Raw genomic sequence first — 22,109 nt, forward strand, 5'->3', positions numbered from 1 at the left:
TGTCAGACGTAGGGAAAATGCCATTTTTAATACCCGAGGGTGTGATATATTTTGTTACTGTGAAATTATATTAGAGGACGAATTATTCCTTTAACCCTCTATGGATATAAAAGAAGTTAAGATACAGGCGTACCAGATAATGCTTAGTTAAGACGTCTTTTATATTAATTTATTTGTTACTTATTAAATACAGGTTGGTATGAAATGACGTGAAATCTTGATCCTGATTCTACACATAAACATATACAGAAAACAAAGAGGAATTTAGTATCTGGAGATCTGGAAAACAAAGAAGAGTTTGTTATCTATGAAGAATTTAAAATTCTTTAGTAAGTATTGTGCACAAACATATTGGGAAATTACGAAATATTCTAACTTCTGATCACTTCCTACTGTTTAATAACTATGAAAGTTATTCGACATGACAACCGATATCAGCTGCAAGGGTTTAAAATACTTTATGGTTCTGATTGGAGGTAAGTCCTGTAGAGAGAATTCCTCCAGTAGGAAGAGAGTTAGTTAGTTTGCGATTTTAGGGATTGTCAAAGACCAGTATTGGACTATTTTTTTGGCCTGTTTTCTGTACCACTGTGCATGTTTTCATAAAAATTAAAAAAAACAAAAAAGTCAGTTCCGAGTCTTGACTAAAACATATGAAAAATGCAGCCGTTTACAGTGGTCGGAAATGCTGATTTTAAAAGTTTTTAAAAAGTGGTTTTTTCATATTTTTTTTGCTGTGTTTTGATCCTATTTTCAGAGCCACTGTGTATATTTATCAAAAAATTTATTGAAAGAGAAGAGTTAGATTTAAGCTGTGTCAACAACATATAAAAAATACAGATCTGTACAGTGAGTTAAAAAATTAATTTTAGGGGTTTTTGAAAAGTGGTTTTAAGTCATATTGTTGTTGTTTTTCTGACCCCAGTTTTTGGCTCTTATGTACATTTATAAAAAATGTATAGCAAGAAAAAAGTTAGCTTTAAGCCTTTATTACATTATATCAAAAATATAACCCTGTACAGTAAGTCTAAATATAATTTTAAACGTGTTTCAACAGCGGTTTTTGTCAATTTCGTTGCTGTTTTTTGACTCCATTTTTCTGCTCACTGCGTATATTTATAAAAAAATCTATGGGAAGAGAAAAGTTAGTTGCATTCCTTGCCTATAACATATGAAAAGTATAAACCTATACTGTGGTCTTAAATGTCAGTTTTAAACATCTTTAAAAAGCGGTTTTTGTAATTTATTTGCTGCTTTTTGACCCCATTTTTCTGCTCACTGCGTATTTTTATAAAAAAATCTATGGGAAGAGAAAAGTTAGTTACATTTCTTGACTATAACATATTAAAAGTATAATCTTGTACTGTGGTCTTAAATATCAATTTTAAACATCTTTAACAAGCGGTTTTTGTATTTTTTTTTTTGCTGTTTTTTGACCCCATTTTTCTGCTTACTGTGTATATTTATAAAAAAATCTATAGGAAGAGAGAAGTTAGTTGCATTCCTTGCCTATAACATATAAAAAGTATAATCCTGTACTATCGTCTTGAATATGAATTTTAAATATTTTTAAAAAGCAGTTTTTGTAATTTTTCTTGGTGTTTTTTGACCTCATTTTTCTGCTCACTGTGTATATTTATGAAAAAAATTATAGATAGAGAAAAGTTAGCTTTGAGCCTTGACTACAAAATATAAATAAGACAGCCCCGTACAGTGGTTATAAATATCAATTTTAAACATGTTTCAAAAGTGATTTTTGATTGATTTTTTGACCCAATTTTCCAGGCTAGTGTATATTTTTATAAAAAAAAAATATAGTAAGAAATTAGCTAGTTCCAATACCTAATTACAACATACAAAAAGTATAAAGCTATACAGTGGTCCAAAATATTAATTTCATTAGTTTTTAAAAAGCGGTTTTTGTAATTTTTTTTTAAACTCATTTTCCTGGCCACTGTATATATTTATAAAAAATAATATAAAAATAGTAAAAACAAAACTAACCCTCTTCCTTGACTACAACATATAAAAAGCACAGGTCTGTGCAGTGGTTCCAAATATTAATTTTTAACGCTTTTAAAAAGCGGTTTTTGTATTGTTCTTTTGCTGTTTTTTGTCCCCATTTTCCAGGCCACTGTGTATATTTATAAAAAAATCTATAGAAAGAAAAAAGTTAGCTCTAATCTTTGACTACAACATATAAAAAATACAACCCTATGCAGAGTTTTTAAATACCAATTTTATCAACATATTTAAAAAGTGATATTTTTATTTGACCCTGTTTTTTTTACCCACTGTGCCTATGCAGAAAAAAAATTATAGAAAGAGAAAAATTAGTTTCAAGCCTTGAAACCACACCTATAAAAACTCTGTACAGTGGTCCCTGTACAGTTACTGTTGTGGATAAATGAATGTGAACATAGTCGTGGATAAGTTCGATTTTTTTTCAAACCAATTCTATCGAGAACCAAAAGCTTGTACCAAGAAAATGTCATAGCAAAATAAAATTCGATAAAATTAAACACAATACGTCACCCTTGAGCCACAAGCATGACGAATTAATAGCCATGAAAAAAGTCATGAAAAAACTAATCCTAAGGAACCGAAAAGTCAAGAATTCAGGTTATCTGTTCCATGATCCATCAAACTCTTCATATCAATCTCTTATTACCAACCAAGGAGAGAAAGTCTTTAAAAGACTAATCTTAAGAAACTGAAAAACCACCAATGAAAGACTTAAGGTTACCTGTCAGATTACTAGTTCATATTCTTTGATAACTCTAAGGCATTCGATAGGCTCCAACTTTCTCCACAACCAGATATTACTGGTTTTTATTGACAAGCGTTTTCCCATAGAATGCCTACTGGCTTATAGGTCTATTGAACCAGACTTTCCAGTTTGCCGATGACATAACAACAACACAATGGGGAGAAACTAGACCAATCTCAGATAGTTGGATTAATCAATGGACGAGAAGGTGTTTATCTGAGAAAATTCTTTTAGGAGGAATTTTAAGTAAGAAGCCATGACTACATCACCCTGTTTTTGGACAACTGGTAATATTATAAAAAAATTTTACAATATGTGAAAACTACCCTATACAGTGGGCTCAAATATTAATTTTAAACTTCTTTGAAAAGCGAGTGTTGTAATTTTTTTTTTTGCTGTTTTTTGACCCTTTTTTTGAGCCACTGTGTATATTTATAAAAAAACGTTCTAAAAAAAAGTTAGCTGCAGGCCTTGCTTAGAATATATGAAAGAGAGAACCCTGCACAGTGAGTCAAAATAACAAATTTAGAAATGTTAAAAAAGCGAGTTTTGTAATTCCTTGACTACAAAATATAAAAAGTACAACTTTATACAGTGGTTCCAAATAATAATTTTAAAAGGGGTTTTTGTAATTTTTTTAACTGTTTTTTGACCTTATTTTTCCAGCCCCTGTATCTGTTTATAAAAAAATCTATAGGGAGCGAAAAGTTAGTTCCAATTCTTGACTACAATATACAAAAAGTTGAACGTTGTACTGTGGTCTTAAATATAGATTTTAAACATGTTTAAAAGGCGATTTTTGTCAATTTTTTTGCGGTTTTGTGACTCAATTTTCCAGTCCACTGTATACATGTATGAAAAAATTTATGGAAAAAAAAAAGTTAGTTTAAAGATTTATACACTGGTCCCAAATATTAATTTAAAAAATTTTTAAAAAGCAAATTCTGTTGTTGCTTTTTGACCTAATTTTTCAATCCACTGTGTGTATTTATACAAAAAATTATATAAAAAAAAGTTAGTTTCAAGCCTCCGCTATAACACATCAAATATACAGACCTGTATAGTAGTCCAAAATATAAATTTTAAAATTGTTTAAAAAGCGGCTTTTCTAAATTTTTTAGGTGTTTTTGGACCATAGTTTTTAGGCAAATGTGTAAATTATTAAAAAAATCTATATGGAGAGCAAAGTTAGTTCTAAGTCTTGACTACAACATATCAAAAGTACAGCTCTGTACAGTGGTTTAAAACGATAATTTTAAAAGTTTATAAAAAGCAGTTTTGTTTAGTTTTTTTTTTACTTAAATCTATGGAAGAAGAAAAGTTAGCTCCGTCTTTAAGAGGGCAATCTTGTACAGTGGTCTAAAACATCAATTTTAAAAAAGCAATTATTGTAATTTATTTTTTGCAATTTTTTGCCTATAAGATATAAAAGATACAGTCCCGTACAATGATTCCAAACGTTAATTTTAAAAGTTTATCAAAAGCGGTTTCGGTTAATTTTGTTGCTGTTTTTTGACTTCATTTGTTGAGCCACTGTGTACATTTATAAAAAAAAAGGAAAAGAAAAGTCAGCTCTAAACCTCAACTAAAACATATAAAAATTACAGCATTGTACAGCAGAGTCCAAATATCACTTTTGAGGGTTTTTTAAAAAGCAGTTTCAAATATTTTTTTATTGTTGTTTTGAGTCTAGCTTTTGAATTTGGTATATATTTAAATAAAAAATTGTTGAATATACCTTTCTCCCTCCTCTTCAGCTCCTACCATTACAAATCCTTCTTCCTTAGAGGTACTCGTAAATAAGTTTGACTCTGTGGTGATGACAAATGATGTAGATCAACAAATGATGCAAAGCAAGAACAGTTCTTTCTATTTTTGCAGAAGTAAATTTTGCCACCAAATCTATATCACCAGAAACAGGGTGAATCAATCCTTTCTTATCAGCCAATGGGAAAGTCATAAGAAGAAACTGAAAAGACATATCTTTAAAGGAATCCTTGTCATCTCTAAGGCATTCGATAAGATTCCAACTTGCCCAGGTACTAGACAGGACTGATTCACTACTTATAGACAAAATACCATTGAAAAAACACTTGTCCACACCATTTCTGATTTACGAGAGACATCTTAGTTAAATGGATCAATCAATTGACGAGAATTTTGAGAGAAATCTGTTGCGAGGAACTTTAGGGAGAAGAATAAAGAAAATCAAGTACATGAACTTCATAGGGGATCTTGTAGACAGGCCCCTATAGTCTTATGGCAAATATGCTGTTAACTTAAAAATATATAATGTCAATAACTATTGCTACAACTTGCATTTATTTCCGGTAACAACTTGTTCAAGTCAAAAGTCTGTAAATTAAGACAAGGTACACTTTTAACGAAATTTTTCCCGACGTCCACGTGACCGGCCGAACTTTCCGACTTGTTTACGATATTTTCACCTTTTAATATGCTAACGGTGCTTTTTTCCCACGAATCTTGATGTTTTGAGGCCCATTGCCGAAATAACCCGAAATAACTACGTCTATGTTGATACGTTGACGCACCGGTCGCACCTCCGATGCCTTTTTGACCGTTTATTGTGTTTCTAGAGTTTTCGCTTCCGCTTGATTTTCTAGATAAACAAGATCTTTGGTTAATTTTGTGTCGTGTTGGATGGAATTTCGGTACCCTGATGTCGCCCTTTCCCGTGCCAGTAGGTTTCTTTCTTACATTCAGTTCTGTGTTCACCTTCTGGTTTACCGGCAAGGCGAAGTCTATGCCGCTATCAGATTCATATACTGAAAACAAAAGGAGGAAACGGTGTTAATCTGGATATTTTGCTTCATATCTCAGTTTCAGTTGCCCCTTTGCAGTTTTTTATTAATATATAAGTCGTGAGAATGAAATTATCTTTAAAAAACCCAAATACAAGTACTCGCTAACATTACCAGTTGTCTGGATATTCTGAATCAAAGTTTAGGAATGGATTTAAATTCAAAATTCCTTTGTAAGACAATTTTTCCTGAGAAGATGTTTGAAGTCACTTCTACTTATACAATTAATATTTATTTCTCCTAAGCAGATATAGTGCGTTTTAAAGTAATGGCTAGTACTTAAAATGTGACCAGACTTCAATTGTTGAAAAATATGACGTCAACTGCTTAGAGAAAAAAATCAAAATAAAATTTATTTAAAAAAAAGTGACTAGTAGTACGTTTAAAAAGAGTGACTTCAACTGCCTAAATAAGAAATTATTTTTTATTCCAGGCAAGTAAAGTCGTTTTTAAGTACTATCATGTCTAACGATGAACCCAAAGTGCCTTCAATTATTTGTAAAGTGTCATAAAATAGCTTCGACTGCCTGGAAGAGATTTGTAATTTTTATTTTAAAGACACATTTTCAAAGCAATTAAAGTCAATTATAGACCTTTAAAGTCAATATTTCTTTCTTTCAGGCAGATATAGTACGTTTAAAAAGAATGGATAGTACTTCAAATGTGACTAGACTGTGATTGCTTGAAAAATATGGCTTTAACTGATTAGATAAGAAATTTGAAGCTAAATTCAGGCAGTTAAAGTTTTAAAGTCAGTTACTGTCCTTTAGGCAAGAAAAGTTATTTTTAAGAGCCAAAGTATATTCAATTGTTTATACAGTGTCATTTGACTGCCTAAAAGTAATTCAAAATCAAAGTAAGACCTCTGTTAAAGTTAGACAATTTATCCAAGCAGTTGAAGTTACTTTACAGACCTTTAAAGTCAATATTTCTTCCTCCCAGGCAGATATAGTACGCTTAAAAAGAACAGCTAGTACTTCAAATGTGACTAGACTTCAATTGCCTGAGAAGTATGGCTTCAACTGCTTAAATAAGCAATTCAACATAAAATTCTTTTTCCAAGCATTCAGAGTGGCTTTTAAAGTCAATTAATCATTCTTACGGACAGATAAAGCCATTTTTAAATACTCTTATGCCTAAAACTGAACCAAGAGTGACATCAGCTATCTGTAAAGTAGCTTCGACTGCCTAGAAGAGATTCAAAATTACTGTGTTAAAGTTAGACGAATTTCCAAAGCAATTGAAGTCCCTTGTGGATCTTTCTTCTTCTGATCATTAAAAGCAGTTGGGAAGAAGTTCGTGGAAAACCATTCGAAAGCAACAACTGATCAGAAAACATGTCAACTTAAAAATACCTGTTAATAATTATCCTTCGAAATGGTCCAGTTAGTGTGTTTTATGAATTTTAATGTACATGACCTCACTGCACTAAAGATACTCTAAAAACATTTCCCAAAAGACTCTGAACTACGACACAAACCATAGGAATGCAAATGCCTAAGAAGTGTAAAGGTTGAATTGGTTCATGTTCTATAATTCGAAAAATTAAAGGATTTTAGAACCTTCTCTAATCTCTCTATTTTTTTTTAAGGTTTTTGCAATGATACTATTCGTATTAAACTTTTATAACAGAAATTTAATTCCCATTGACTATGATATTGACAAAAAATCCATAGGATCAACAAAAGACAATTTTTCCAAGCAGTTAAAGTCACTCATAAACCTTTAAAATCAATTCTCTCCCAGGCAGATATAGTACGTTTAAAAATAATGGCTAGTACTTCAAAATGTGAGCAGACTTCGATTGCTTGAAAAAGATAACTGCAACTGCTTGAATATGAAACTCAAAATGAAATTTATTTTTCTTTTGAACCAAAAGTGACTTCAATTCTTTGTAAATTGTCATAACATGACTTCGACTGCCTGAAAGGCATTCAACATTTCTTTGTTTCACTTTGTAGACCTTTAAAGTCGATATTTCTTTTTTCCAGGCACATATAGTCCGTTTAAATGAAACGACTAGTACGTCAAATGTGACTAGGCTTAAATTGCTTGGAAAATATGACTTCAGCTGCATAAAAGCCTTTTCAAGAGAGTTAAAATTATTTATAGAAGTTTAAAGTCAATTGTTTTTTTTTCTAGCTAAGTAAAAGTCATTTTTAAGTACTCTCATGCTTAAAAATGAACCAAAAGTGACTTTAATTAAGTGTAGAGTGTCGTAAAGTAGTCTTGACTGCCTGGAAGAGATTCAAAATTCCTGTGTTAAAGTTAGACAAATTTTTCAAGTAATTGAAGTCACTTATGAACCTTTAGAGTCAATATTTGCTTCTTCCAGGCACATATAGTACATTTAAAAGAAACGACTAGTACTTCAAACGTGACTAGACTTTAATTGCTTGAAAAATATGACTTTCACTTCTGGATAAGAAATTCGAAATGAAAAGCCTTTTTAAGGCAGTCACTCTGAACGTTTAAAGTTAATTAATCTTCATTCCTGGCAGATAAAGTAATTTTTAAGTACTATCAAGTCTAAAAATGAACTGAAAACTGTAAAATATCGTAAAGCAGCTTCAACTGCCTGGAATAGATTCAGAATTCCTCTGTTCAAGCTAGACAAATTTTATAAGTAATTGAAGTCAGTTATAGAACTTAAAAGTCAATATTTTAGTCTACCAGGCAGATATAGTACGTTTAAAAAGAATGGCAAGCACTTCAAATGTGACTAGACTTCGAGGCTTCAACTGCCTGAATAGGAAACTTAAAATTAAAAGCCTCTCTAAGGTAGTTGAAGTCAATTATGGACATTTGAAGCCAAATGATTATTCTTTCAGGCAAATAAACTCATAATTAACTCTCATGTCTAAAAATGAACCAAAAGTTACTTCAGTTATCTGTAAAGTGTTATATAATGGCTACGACTGCCTGGAAGAGACTCATAATTTCTTTGATTAAATTAAACAAATTTTCCAAGCAATTGAAATCACTTACAAACCTTAAAGTCAATATTTCTTTCTTTCAGACAGATATAGTATACATTTAAAAAGAACGTACGAAGTACTAGCGTACTTTAAATGTCACTAGACTTCAATTACTTGAAAATAATGACTTCGACTGCCTAGAAGAGATTCATAATTCCTCTGTTAAAGTTCGACAATTTTCCCAAGAAGCTGAAGCTGGCATAAGATGAAAAATGACAATGAGATGTCTAAGAAATATTTTCCAATGCCTGGAATACCTGACAAATTGACGTTCAATGCTTGGAAGAAATTAAAAACTAGTCCAGAAGCCTGGAAAGGGCCAAACAATGTTTGTAAGAAAACCATAAAACATTGGGTCAAATGTCAGTAGTAAATCGAAAGATCCTTTGAAATGCCCTGAAGATATGAAGAATTTTTCCAAAACATGCAACGGAAGACACTGATTGCGTAAAACAAACTAAGATATACGTTTCAAAAATTGGAACTAAAATAAAAAATCATGGAACATAATGAATCAATTGGTGAGTAAAAATTGCTATTTTGGTAAGTCATATCTGATCCCAAGCACCTTTTAAGTCCCTTTGGAATATTTAAAACACATTTCTGTTATTTACTTATTAAAAATCAAAAAACCCTTTAAGCTGCGATCAAATCTAACTTTTTATAATTCAATCACCTCCTGATTTAGCTTCTAAATCACTATACTTTCCAAAATGTCTTAAAAAGATTATACAGGATCCCTCCAACCTAAGGTACCTATTGACTTAATACTTAAGGTTTTCCAGGTAAGACTGTATATCTTTTGATCTCTCGAAGGCTTTTGCTACCCTTTACTTGGCTTCTATAGAAAGCAAACTATACCATTCAGAATAACACAGAGGTGACACAAATAACATTTCAGTAAATGTAAATAAGGTTCAATGAAATACCCCAAAAATCCATGCTAGTTATTATTCTCCTGTAGGATTAACTGACTAAGTTTCACTTAATGTAAATCCGTTGGTAAAATAAAGAAATGTGCAATAAACCACGTGCTATTTTAGATTATCATGCATAAATATCAAATACCAAAGGTTCCAATTTCCTTTTAATTGAATCAGACTAAAAATAGCTGGAGGGTACAACACTTTTAAAAATTATTGAATAGTTAATAGAAGTCATATTGATCAGAGCACAATTTGGCTTAAAATGCTTCAGCAGTGTTCTGTGACTTACCAAAGGCGTTCGACTGTGTGTATCTGAGAATATTGTCGAAAAAATTGTGATTTAGTGTCTGGACATTTTGCTTGATATCTCAATTGTTCTTGATTCTATAAGATTTTTTGTTATTATCAAAGTCAATGAGAATTAATTTTCCTTTAAGAAATTCTAATAGAATTATTCTCTAACAATAATATTTTTCTGGATATCCTGCATCTAAGTTCAGAGGTGGATCTTATCCTGACCCTTGAATCTGGCCAATTTGCTTAATATCTCAGTTGCTGTTAATCCTATGAGATTTTTTATAATTATCAAAGTCAATAAGAATAACATTTCCTTTAAGATACTCTAATAGAATTATTCTCTAACATTAATAGTTTTTTGGATATCCTCCATCTAAGTTCTAAGGTGGATCTGGTCCTGACCCTTGAACCTGGACAATTTGCTTAATATCTCAATTGCTATTAATCCTATGAAATTTTTCGTTATTATCAAAGTTTTTTAGAATAATATTTCCTTTAAGAAATTCTAATAGATTTATTCTCTAACATTAATAGTTTTCTGGATATATTGCATCCAAGTTCATAGGTGGATCCTGTCCTGAACCTTAAACCTGGCCATTTTGCTTGATATCTCAATTACTGCTGATCCTATGGACCTTTTTGTCATTCACGTTCTTACTGATCTAACAATAATAATATTTCTTGATCATCTGCACAATACCTAATGGTGGAAGATCCCTAGGGATCCATTTAATTCATCAATGAAATTTTACACCTTTCAATCAAAAGAAAGTTGACAGCCTTTACGCATGATTAGCTAATAACGTGACATGATTCTGATGTTGGAATTTTAATGGTTGTTTAATGGTTATAAATGGTGTACTCCTTAATATAATTTAAAACTAGCCTATTGTCTCACTTGTTTTGTGTAATTCTTCGATAAGATCTTCAATAACCGGTCCTGAGTAAATGTTAGGAGAGAGTAATTTCGGTAAAGCTCTAGAAGCCGCTGCGTCACTCAAAATTTCGGCCTTAATCAGTTGTGTTGCTCGTTTTGGTCGGGCTACAGTTAAGGAATGCCTCTCTTTTTGCTCCTTAAATAAAACACCTACTGTATTACACACATAGCTCTAAAAAATCTCTGCACTCTAAATATAGATTAGTGTCTCCTAAACGTAAAGGTACTACCTTTCCTTCTGACTTTACAGTCTTCGCTTTCGCTCTGAATATTTTCCTTCCTCTAACAGATAAATTCATGCCCAAATACGGGGGTGTTCTGGGGTAGTTTTGCTTGTAAGCTAATTCAAATAGGCCAGTATCAGCATTCTGATCTTTACGTCTATCAATTATAACTAAAAAAAAGGCCTTGACAGAAAAGTGAATACTTTTGATGCTTTAATGCTTACCTTTGAGTATATCCTCCATACATTGAGGACACAATCTGCTAGTAACCGAGGTCGAAAAGCTCAAATCTGGACTGCAATTTATTTCTAAAAGCCACGGAGTGAAGTCTTCGGTTAGCATGAAATCTGCCCCATATATCTCGTAGGTGTTGGGTCTTCGGTCCATGGTATCTTGGCTGGCCAACATTGCGCAGATGATACTTTGTTTCATACCGGGAAATATAACCTAAAAATTTGTGAGGACTTAAGGGTCTAATGCACGCAAAAGCGACGTTTGTCAAGCGTGTATACTGTATGGCATTGAACAGCATTGGTCAATGCATATAAGCACACTAAGTGCTTGAATTAACTGTTAAATCGAACGTAAATACGTTTAAATGACGTGCAATTGAATACGCATCCAGGAAAAATAAGGAAATTGAAGCAATCCTTTTCCAATAATTTCAGATATGAAGGTTCCTTGGACCTCAAAAAATTTCAGAGTTAGAGGGAGTTTTATTTACAAGAATCAACCAGATAATTAAGCTGCCTGGAAGAATGTTAAATTTTTTTGCCTCCCAAGTAGCTCAAGTAAGCATTGAACTCTTCCAGGCAGTTGAACGTTTTCTCCTGTTCAACTGCTTGTGAAAATTAACTGAAAACTGTCATATCACAATTGAATTGAAATTAAAAAAAAATTAAATAGTGAATTTTTGAATTTTTTTACAGTTAAGTCTGATTAGTCCAGGCAGTTGAATAATTATGCATTCAATTTTTTTCAGATTTTTGCGAAATTTCAGGCTATTTATTTAGTTCATTCTTCGCTCAATTCCAGGCAATAATTGAAGATAATTTCATTATTCCAGGCAGTTGAGCCTTGAAATTTGGCAAATTTCTGAAAAAACAGATCCTTGGCTTAACTGCCTAGAATAATGAAATTAATTCAATTATGCAATCTAGAATTTAATGAAGAATTAAGTGAATTACCTGAAATTTGACAAAATTCGTGAAAAATTGATCCCTGGCTCAACTGCCTGGAATAATGAAATTAATTCAATGATTCAACTTAGAATTTAATGAAGAATGAACTGAACTACCTGAAATTTAACAAAATTTGTGAAAAATTGATCCTTGGTTCATTTGCCTGGAATAATGAAATTAATTCAATTATTCAATCTAGAATTTAATGAAGAATTAAGTGAATTACCTGAAATTTGACAAAATTCGTGAAAAATTGATCCCTGGCTCAACTGCCTGGAATAATGAAATTAATTCAATGATTCAACCTAGAATTTAATAAAGAATGAACTGAACTACCTGAAATTTAACAAAATTTGTAAAAAATTGATTCCTGGCTCAACTGCCTGGAATAATGAAATTAATTCAATGATTTAACCTGGAATTTAATGAAGAATGAACTGAACTACCTGAAATTTGACAAATAATTTAAAAAATGAATTCTTGGCACAACTGCCTGGAATAATGAAATTAATTCAATGATTCAACCTAGAATTTAATGAAGAATGAAATGAACTACCTGAAATTTAACATCATTCGTGAAAAATTAATCCTTGATTCAACTGCCTGGAATAATGAAATTAATTCAATGATTCAACCTAGAATTTAATAAAGAATGAACTGAACTACCTGAAATTTAACAAAATTTGTAAAAAATTGATTCCTGGCTCAACTGCCTGGAATAATGAAATTAATTCAATGATTTAACCTGGAATTTAATGAAGAATGAACTGAACTACCTGAAATTTGACAAATAATTTGAAAAATGAATTCTTGGCACAACTGCCTGGAATAATGAAATTAATTCAATGATTCAACCTAGAATTTAATGAAGAATGAACTGAACTACCTGAAATTTAACAAAATTCGTAAAAAATTGATCCTTGATTTAACTGCCTGGAATAATGAAATTAATTCAATGATTCAACCTAGAATTTAATAAAGAATGAACTGAACTACCTGAAATTTAACAAAATTCGTAAAAAATTGATCCTTGATTCAACTGCCTGGAATAATGAAATTAATTTAATGATTCAACCTAGAATTTAATGAAGAATGAAATGAACTACCTGAAATTTAACAACATTCGTGAAAAATTAATCCTTGATTCAACTGCCTGGAATAATGCAATTAATTTAATAATTTAATCTGGAATTTAATAAGGAATGAACTGAACTACCTGAAATTTAACAAAATTTGTAAAAAATTGATTCCTGGCTCAACTGCCTAGAATAATGAAATTAATTAAATGATTTAACCTGGAATTTAATGAAGAATGAACTGAACTATCTGAAATTTGACAAATAATTTGAAAAATGAATTCTTGGCACAACTGCCTGGAATAATGAAATTAATTTAATGATTCAACCTAGCATTTAATGAACAATTAACTGAACTACCTGAAATCTAACAAAATCGTGAAAAATTAATGCTTAGTTCAACTGCCTGGAATAATGATATTAATTCAATGATTTAACCTAGAATTTATTAAAGAATGAACTGAACTACCTGAAATTTGACAAATTTCTTAAAAAATTGATCCTTGGCACAACTGCCTGAAATAATGAAATCAATTTAATGATTTAACCTAGAATTTAATAAGGAAAGAACTGAACTACCTGAAATTTAACAAAATTCTTAAAATTAATTGCATAATTCGGAATTTAATAAAAAAATTAAATAAACTGCTTGAACCTTATTAAAAAACTACTTAAAATTCGAATAAAATCAACTCGACTGCCTGGAATTTAACAATCTTTAAAGGCCCAACTCTGCACTGATTTTTTTGGTTAATTTGTGCAATAAGACCTGTGCCATCTGTTAATAATACTGTCAAACGTGTTTTTACGTATTTTTCTTATTTTCAAAAGCAACTGTTATAAAATATGAAAATAGTTAAAAGAATAAACGAAACTGAAGCTATAGAAAAATACTGTTAATATAAAAATGTCATTTATCTAAAATAGTAAAAGTATAAAAAAATGGTACGCCCCTGTTTTTTTTAAATCCCGCTAACTGAAAACCCTGTTTTAACTTAATGTACAGAGTTTTATTATCATGATTTATTATAGGCCCAAGTGGGATAGCGATATAAGAATTAATTAATTGTTTTGTATCAGAAGAGTATGGTGTACCTCAAGATAGCAAATTTCGATAAAAACAATATACAATGTTAATATATATACGCTTATAAAAATATAAAAATTATTTCTTCAAATTATGTGGATATACCGGCACGGTAAACGAAGTTCTTAAGTACGCCAATCAACGTAATAACATGCAATAAGTCACCAGTTAAAAAGAGAACGTACAGCAATCAATGAGGAAATTTACTAGTGTACTATACCTGACTCCATTTATCCAAGAATCCAATTTGCTTCAAATACGCTTTAAAAGTATGACAGTCCCACATGTTATCGTCCGGTAAAGCTTTATCCCTTTGTCCATTGGTATATTTGCACTGTACAGCGTGGTTGGTTAAATGTAGCGATTCATGGAAATTTTCCAGATTAAAGGTTTGTCCGCTGAACCTTAGGTAACTATCGCTGTAAACTATTGGATAAGTCTTAAATCTATTTTGAAATATTGAAAGGTGTTACCGGAATATCCAGATGGTGAGGGGTTGCACGTTGGTCACCATGAACCACTGTCTTATGTCGAATTTCGTTTTGTAAATTATTAAGGGTTTTTCTGAAAAGAACTACTACTCTTTTAAGTTTACCATAGCAAAAGGCTTTTAGGTACTGTTTTAAAAATACAGGGTTTTTCGTTTTCTATTCTGCTAGTCTTTATCACTTACCAATATATTTTTGAACCACGTACTTAATTTTCAGTCCCATTATCTTGTCGACTTCACCTATGCTTTTGACCAACTGTATCCCACGTCCCCTACACTTATTACCGGGTTTCATTATCCATATATTCCTCATGCCGTCCAGTTCATATTGAGGCCAATACTTCGCCATTTCCTTGAGTCTTATCTTCGCTTGTGCATAGTTGTTTAGAAGTTTATCCTAAAAAAAAAATCGTTTCTCCAAATCTTGGGTCTGTATCCAAATATAATAGTCCAAGGTTTTTTTTATCCAAGATAAGGCGATTTTCAAAACAGAATGATAATATCTTAGTTTTAGAAGCATTTACATTAAAATTATGATCAGTAGTATAATGTAGCACAATTCAAAGTATGAAGAAGATTTTTTTTTTGAGCAATATGCAAATAATGCACAAAATTAATCATAAATAAGAAAATAATTACTGTGACCTCGAGACAGTGGTCCCAGATAAACCGCATGGATGACAAGAAATCTGGACTGTAAAAATTGGTCGCAGACAAACTGCATAATGTGCACAGACCTGATTTGTGTCTAGATTCTTTACACTTCAATTAGGTACCAGAGCATCCCATATATTATCATGCAAGAATATTCTATTTACATTCTAGAATTCTTGATAATATCCGTGCATGCATTATATATCGAGGGCACAAACATCGATTTATCTCTTTCAAGTTTCCCTGTGTGCCTGTAAGAGACAGAAATATTTTTTTAATTCCAGGCAGTTAATGGAGTCATTCTTTAGTTAAAATTACCTTTAACTGCTTGGAATAATTAATTAATTATGAAATAATTATAAATGAAATGGTGATTGGACAATCGATCGATTCGATTGTATCAATTTTCATAAGTCTCTTAGGTTTTCCTGGACCTTTTCAATGTATGCAGTTATCTTTGATTGATACCAATTTAGGCAAAAATCGATAAAGGAACAACAGATAGACATTAGGCTACTAAAAAAATAAATTGCGTGTTTTTTTTTATCTTCGACCCTCTATTGCAGTGAAAAATTACAATTACACATTAATCCATGCGAAAGCAACGATTTCTCATCAGGTTATTGAACCAACTGAAACTTAGTATGTAATTTAAGGTACCCAAACCAGATAGAGACGTGATTTATTTAGAAAAAAAAATTATTTAGAAAGAACCTTTTATGGTCTACAAAAAATTCTTATACAACTTTTATGTAGCTATTATAGTTTTTAAAATATGAATTTTTCATATTAGACGAAGTCATTTAGGTGTTTAAAGTGTTTGCTCGACATTTTTTTAGATAACTTTTGACTTAAATAAAATAGAGACATGATTTAAAATTATTTTAAAAGTTCCTTTAATGGGCTATAAGAAACTGTTATATAACTTTTATGTAGCTATTACAGTTTTCAAAGTACACATTTTTGAAGTTTGTGTCAAGTCGGTTTGGTTTTCAACCGGTTGGCTCACTATTTTTTCAGATAAATTTTGATCTTAATAAGATAGAGACGTTATTTAAAATTATTTTAAAAGTTCCTTTAATGAGCTATAAAAAATTGTTATACAACTTTTATATAGCTATTACAGTTTTTAAAATACAAAATTTTTAAATTTAGGTAAAGTCGGTTCGGTCTTCAACCGGTTGGCTCAATATTTTTTCAGATAACTTTTGACTTAAATAAGATAAAGACGTGATTTAAAATCGTCATAAAAGTTCTTTTTAAGGGCTGTAAAAAATTGTTATATGACTTTTTTGTAACTATTACAGTTTTATATATATAATTTTTTTAAATTTAGGTGAAGTTAGTTTGGTCTTCAACCGGTTGGCTCAACATCTTTTCAGATAACTTTTGACTGAAATAAGATAGAGATCTCATTTTAAATTATCCTACAAGTAATTTTTATAAACTGTAAAAAATTGTTAAACAACTTTTATATAGCTATTACAGTTTTTAAAATAAAAAATTTTGAAATTTAGGTAAAGTCGGTTTGGTCTTCAACCGTTTGACTCAATATTTTTCCAGATAACTTTTAACTTAAATAAGACAGAGACATGATTTTAAATTATTATAAAAGTACCTTTAATGAGCTATAAAAAACTGTAATACAACTTTTATGTAACTATTACAATTTTTAAAATACAAATTTTTTAAATCAAGGTGAAGTTTGTTGGGTCTTCAACCAGTTGCATCAACACTTTTTCAGATAATTTTTGACTTAAATAAGATAGAGACGTGATTTTAAATTATTATAAAAATACATTTAAGAAACTACAAAAAACTATAATACAACTTTTATGTAACTATTACAGTTTTTAAAGTACAAATTTTTGAAATCAAGCTGAAGTCTGTTGGGTCTTCAACTAGTTGGCTCAATATTTTTCCAGATAACTCTTGACTGAAACAAGATAGAGACGTGATTTAAAGTTACAAAAAAAATTTTTTTAATAGAGTATAAAAAACTATCATACAACTTTTATCTCACTATTAAAATTTTTAAAGTACAAATTTTTGAAATCAAGGTGAAGTTTGTTGGGTCTTCAACCAGTTGCATCAACACTTTTTCAGATAACTTTTGACTTAAATAAGATAGAGACGTGATTTAAAATTTTTATAAAAGTACATTTAAGAAACTACAAAAAACTATAATACAACTTTTATGTAACTATTACAGTTTTTAAAGTACAAATTTTTGAAATCAAGCTGAAGTCTGTTGGGTCTTCAACTAGTTGGCTCAATATTTTTCCAGATAACTCTTGACTGAAACAAGATAGAGACGTGATTTAAAGTTACAAAAAAAATTTCTTTAATAGAGTATAAAAAACTATCATACAACTTTTATCTCACTATTACAGTTTTAAAAGTACAAATTTTTGAAATCAAGGTGAAGTCTGTTGGGTCTTAAACCAGTTGCCAATATTTTTTTTAGATAACTTTTGACTGAAATAAGATAGAGACGTGATTTAAAATTATCATAAAAGTACCTTTAATGGACCATAAGAAACTGTTATATAACTTTTATGTAACTATTACAGTTTTTAAAATACAAAATTTTGAAATTTAGGTGAAGCTGTTTTTTAAAAATCCTCCATAGCTCTCTTATTATGCAATTTCGGGCAAAAAGTGATTGTAGCTTTTTTATAGGCATTCTTACATAGAATACAATTCAATAGTAAATACATTAAATATCGCAATAGATCCACAGAAAATGAGAAAAATATGAAATATAGTTTTTTAATTTTTTTTTTGAAAATGGACATAAATAAAAAATATGAAATGTTTTTGAAAGATTTTTTTTTTAAATAACATTCTTAGTTCAAAAGAGAACTTTTAACATTCCTAACTATGCTTCTTCCTTGAAGCATTTTAAACGCAACATTTTTTTGAGTTAAGAGTCAATTTTTCAGTTTTCTTTTTAAAAAATAAATTTTCACATTTTTTTTGTGCCGTTTTTATCAAAGTTAGAAAAAAGTGTTATAAGGATTTTTTAATGCTAATTCATCGCTTTATCATGTGGTATTTTTATTTTTTTAAAAAATCCTTCATAGCTCTCTTAAGATGCAATTTAGGGCAAAAAAGTATTCTAGAAATTTTACAGACACCCTCACATAGAATACAACTCAAAAATAAAAAACACTTTTTTTCCTACAGTTCTAATAAAAATTAGAAAAAATATAAAAATTAGTTTTCCTAAATTTTCTCAAAAACTATATAACATAAGATGATAAAATATATTGCAAACCATAGTCCGTTTTAAACCAAACAACTTTTTCTCTTAGTCTTAGACCTTAAAATATCTTTACACTTTTAAATTTTTGATTAATGATAATGTAATTTTATAAATATTAGGGATAAACGATATAAGTCACAAAATTACCTAAAATATTAGGAAGCAACCAAACGGTCATTTTTATTTTTAATGAATGTAAAATCCGAGGTTTCGACACTGTTTCAGTAGCATATAAACGGATCAATGATCATTCTTGCATATGGAATGCCCTGGTATCCAGTTGCATCAATTAATTCCTATGACACACATTCTTAACACAAAACTTACCTTAAAATCAACAAAAACCTCATTCTCATGCACCACAGCGTGAAAGAACCCCAAAAACTGCTCCCACTCATGATCCCAGATCCTGTTAATTTCCTTGTCGATATCTTGATGCCTTTGTGACGCAATATACTCGGCACATCTTTAAAAATCAACACATCAGTAGAGCTTAACCTCATTTACTCTTTTAATACCTTTCCATTGCAAAATTATAAGCGATATGAGGCACGGTGCCCTCAATGGAATGCACTTCCTTCTTCAACTCGTACCTCTCAGTGAACCATTTCAGTATTCCCATGCAAGCGGTCATCCGGAAATCGTCTACAAATAAGTTATAGTGGTCGGGGAATCCTAGCACGTAACACCTTGGAAAATTGATCTACAAATAACCGAATTACATAACATTCATCAAAAAATTCATCAGTCTCATACATTTGCCACGTTTTCCTCGCAATACCAATAGGATTGTTGTAAAAGTAGAGCGAGTCCTTCTTTTGAGGCAAACAAGGATCTACTGAACCGATTGATTAGTTTATAAGCGTTTCCTCTATGCTGTAGATCAGACGTTTCCTTCCTCATGGACCAGTAGAGGTCACAGTCGTATGCCGCAAGCATTCTTGACATTACTATGGGAAAAGAAATGAGTGTGATCCAAATCAGTTTGGATATTAATTGTCCAAAGTGACTTGGATACTAAAAATACCTGTTCGTTCGCATTTCTCCACATAATTCGCGGGTGATTCCCACTCTTGTTTTGCCGGTAAATTGCTGGTCACGTCGTCGTTATTGGTGAGCCTCTGTTTGGTGCCATGCTCGTATTTTTCCACCCAACCTCTTTTTAGGAGTTCTCGTCTTATAACAGGCCAACCACCTAAAAAGAATCACTCGAGTCTACACTAGATTGATAATATCAAATTTAATATTCAAGGGGATTGCAGAGACCAGACAGAAGAGTATCTAAGCCAAGTCTGATTTTGCTACTTGGCTTGTGACTGATTACAATGCTTGAAAACTGATTGTAAAGTTGCATCTATAGATGGAAACAAAGAATTGTATTAGTCATGTTTCAGCCAGTCAACGTCCAATAAAACATATTGATCTTTCCTTAAATCGCGTGCAGAATGGCCAATAAGCAATGTGACACCACGGTCACAGAAATCAGACCTAAAGAGGTTGGAAATCATCAATCTATGGTGCTGTAATATGGTGATGGCCTGCCCAACGTCGTTTCAAAGAAATATGATAACTTGGTCACTCCAATATCCACACTTTTTTTTTCTAATGTTCTTGGATCTCATGTAAAGTTCAGAAGTTTATATGTTTGCTGCAGATTATATGTTTTTTTGGGCAATAAATGATGGTCTACTAAAGCAGCTGGGTTTAAGCCATCAACCACACTACCAAAATTCCTCTGGATAGATCAAAAAGTTTAGTTTTCTAAAGCAATCTAAAGATTTACACCAGAAATTTGAAAACTCACTTCTCTAATCGATTTGTATAATATCGCCTAAAGTCCTACTTACCCTTAATCGAAAATATTTTGTGTTCCTTAACGGCACCCTCGACGGTTTTCCGAAGCTGTGCCAGTCTCTCGCTAGTGATGGTACATCTGATCTTGCTACCCTCCAAGCAGGACTTTGATCTTCGGGCGCATTTTTCGATGGTCTCCCGTATTTCCGGAGTGACGGTTTTCACTTTAGGAGATGACGGAGCGCTGACCACCAGTCTGCTCACCGGTTGCTCGATCCTTGGTGCATTCTCTCGTTTGTTCGCCACTTCGATGATTTCTTTAGTTTTCTCACTGTTTTCCTCATCGGTAACATCCTTAACCATAATGCGATGCGATGTTTAATTTGGTTCGAAGGTCGGAGAAATCTGTGTTTTGTAGCAGGGCATGGGTGACAGATGTCGTTACCGCGATAATCGATTACTTGACGGATACCTGCTGTAAAGGTGTCGCTTTATTAGAAAGTCAAGTTCAACATGTTCGTATAAGCAGCAATTCAGCAATTCAGCGTGGAATCAATATTAATAAATAGCATTTAAATTTAAATCATCATGCTTAGAGTACAGGGAGTTTTCACATACAAATCAGCTTGCACTATACTTTATATTTAATGGATAGAAATAATTTCAACCAAAAATGTGTGGTCCAATGAGTCAAATGCTTTCAAAATGTCTGTATTTACCGCAGTCATCTCACTTTCAAACAATCACTCTTCCTTGTCTGTCTTTAGCAGTCTCTCAACAAGCTGTTTTTTATTGGTGCAGTTTCTTATGATCTATGCAAGGCTCTTTATGATGTCAATGTACTAAGTAATAATATAAAATCTCTTGGAAAATTGTGAAAAACTTTAACGTCACCTAATATATTAATTTCACCTTTTTTGCAAATTGTACTGGACTATCCGGACAAAACTATCTATATCTCAAAAACTAATTAATAATATTTTGAAATTTTTTGGTGTCTCTTATAGGGGACATTAGAGCGCACCTTACTGTCCAGTTTTTTAGAGTCTAGTTTTCCCAGTTTCCTTGAAAAATTAGGGAAAACTTTGATATTACATTAATTTTGCCTTGCATAGATCATGAAAAACTGCACCAATGAAATAAGCTGCATTCTAGAAAGATTTTTGTACTGATCGATTAGGGATGTCAATTTTCCAACAAACAAACATTGAAATTCCCTTAGAGTTGCAAGATAATTTAAATTAAAGGAGAAAAGTGTCCGTTTAATTAGCACTGTTATATTCACACTTATTTCAATAATTGCGTTCTTTAACGAAAGTTTAAATCTAATGGTAACTGATCAATTAGTCCAGGTACCAGGGTATCCCATATTTTAGACCACGATCCCATGTTAAATACAGGAATTATTAGTACCCGAATGCATGTCATACCTATAGTATTTCGTGCAATAGAGATCAGGGAGCAATATCACTGATTAATTCTATAGTAGGATCAGCCTCAGCAGAAATACAAAATCTTGTGCCTTATGTTGATGCTGAGTTTTTTCGAAAATTTTCTTATGGAATAAATTATACATCTAGTTTTTAAGGGTATTTTAGTCTTGAT

The 22,109-nt window shown here is 31.2% G+C and overlaps 1 protein-coding gene across 3 annotated transcripts; it reads right to left on the minus strand.

Moving 5' to 3' along the window:
* Positions 1 to 5,073: 5,073 nt before the first annotated feature.
* Positions 5,074 to 20,961, minus strand: LOC126745511 (tubulin glycylase 3A-like). 3 transcript variants are annotated; one of them, XM_050453379.1, is made up of 13 exons: positions 20,558 to 20,961; positions 19,738 to 19,905; positions 19,467 to 19,660; positions 19,229 to 19,413; positions 19,038 to 19,176; positions 14,972 to 15,185; positions 14,772 to 14,862; positions 14,519 to 14,717; positions 11,179 to 11,401; positions 10,961 to 11,124; positions 10,692 to 10,902; positions 5,447 to 5,556; positions 5,074 to 5,390 (listed from the first exon to the last, which is right to left on the minus strand). In XM_050453379.1, the coding sequence occupies exons 1-13, from the start codon at positions 20,865 to 20,867 to the stop codon at positions 5,364 to 5,366; spliced, it is 2,235 nt and encodes a 744-aa protein (XP_050309336.1). In that variant the 5' UTR covers positions 20,868 to 20,961; the 3' UTR covers positions 5,074 to 5,363. The 3 variants fall into 3 exon arrangements, with proteins under 3 accessions (XP_050309336.1, XP_050309337.1, XP_050309338.1); XM_050453380.1 differs by having other exon boundaries at positions 10,692 to 10,866; positions 20,558 to 20,960; XM_050453381.1 differs by lacking the exons at positions 5,074 to 5,390; positions 5,447 to 5,556 and having other exon boundaries at positions 10,747 to 10,913.
* Between the last annotated feature and the right edge of the window lie 1,148 nt (positions 20,962 to 22,109).

This window comes from Anthonomus grandis, chromosome 16 (assembly GCF_022605725.1).
Source record: "Anthonomus grandis grandis chromosome 16, icAntGran1.3, whole genome shotgun sequence".
NCBI classification, from domain to species: Eukaryota; Metazoa; Arthropoda; class Insecta; order Coleoptera; family Curculionidae; genus Anthonomus; species Anthonomus grandis.